This window comes from Buceros rhinoceros, unplaced genomic scaffold (assembly GCF_000710305.1).
Source record: "Buceros rhinoceros silvestris isolate BGI_N320 unplaced genomic scaffold, ASM71030v1 scaffold29634, whole genome shotgun sequence".
NCBI lineage: Eukaryota > Metazoa > Chordata > Aves > Bucerotiformes > Bucerotidae > Buceros > Buceros rhinoceros.
Genome location: NW_010409285.1, coordinates 4,983 through 5,796, shown reverse-complemented (window position 1 = coordinate 5,796; position 814 = coordinate 4,983). Strand labels below are relative to the sequence as shown.

Sequence of the window (814 nt, the reverse complement as noted above, 5' to 3'; positions counted from 1 at the left end):
CGCCCTCCGTGGGTGGTTTTCACCCATTAATTTCTCTAATTGCTTTTGGAAAGCGCAGCAGCATTTGGCAGTGGTAGCATCCCCATGAGGTGCAGAGCTGGGCTGGGGAGAGTGCTGTGCGTCGGAGGTGGCTCGCATGGACCCCCCCCCCGGATCACCGCTCATCCCCCCAAATCCAAACTCCTGCCCCATGGGTCAAGGAACGCCGCTCTCCTCGGGAAAGCACCATTCCAGGTGGAAAAAACACAGGAGTTGCAACGATACAGTGAGGTGGTGAAAGCTCAGGGCCACCCGCACGCCATCTGTCCCTTGCAGACCCCTGGCATCACCCAGGAGATGATCCCCAGGGGGGACACAGGAGCCGTGAGCCACCTGTGCACCCCGGGGGTGTCACTGCTCTCCCTCCCAGGTCGGCCACGATGGGTTCGGTGGGAGCCGAGCGCTTCAAGGAGCTGAGCCCGGTGGGGACGCCGGAGGGCAACGTGGTGATGAGCTTCAGCTTCGACAGCTACCAGCTGGAGGAGGACGAGCTGCAGCGGGGCGGCCAGGCCAAGGGCGTCCTCACTTTCATGGAGCCGGGTGAGGGCAGCCAGGGTCCCTGCTGGTTTCCCACCCATTTAGGAGCTTCCCAAGATGGGTTTAATAGCCTCATATGGCCTGAAATGCCATAAGAGTGTCTTTTTTTGGAGCTGTTTGTACCCATGTGAGCCACCGCAGCATCCCGTCGCAGTGGGCTCTGCAGGTTGGCAAGGAGCTGAGGGTTCATGCCCTGCCGGGCTCACCCCCAGCCTGCAGCTTCAGCCTGGGGTTTGGG

At 61.4% G+C, this 814-nt stretch overlaps 1 protein-coding gene across 1 annotated transcript in view; it reads left to right on the top strand.

Moving 5' to 3' along the window:
* The first annotated feature begins 419 nt into the window (after positions 1–419).
* The window catches only part of SLC29A4 (solute carrier family 29 (equilibrative nucleoside transporter), member 4), a 5,077-nt gene continuing 4,682 nt past the window's right edge, over positions 420–814 (top strand). Inside the window, exon 1 of the mRNA XM_010135200.1 lies at positions 420–579. Coding sequence (XP_010133502.1) covers positions 420–579 — 160 coding nt within the window. The remainder of the gene's footprint in view (positions 580–814) is intronic.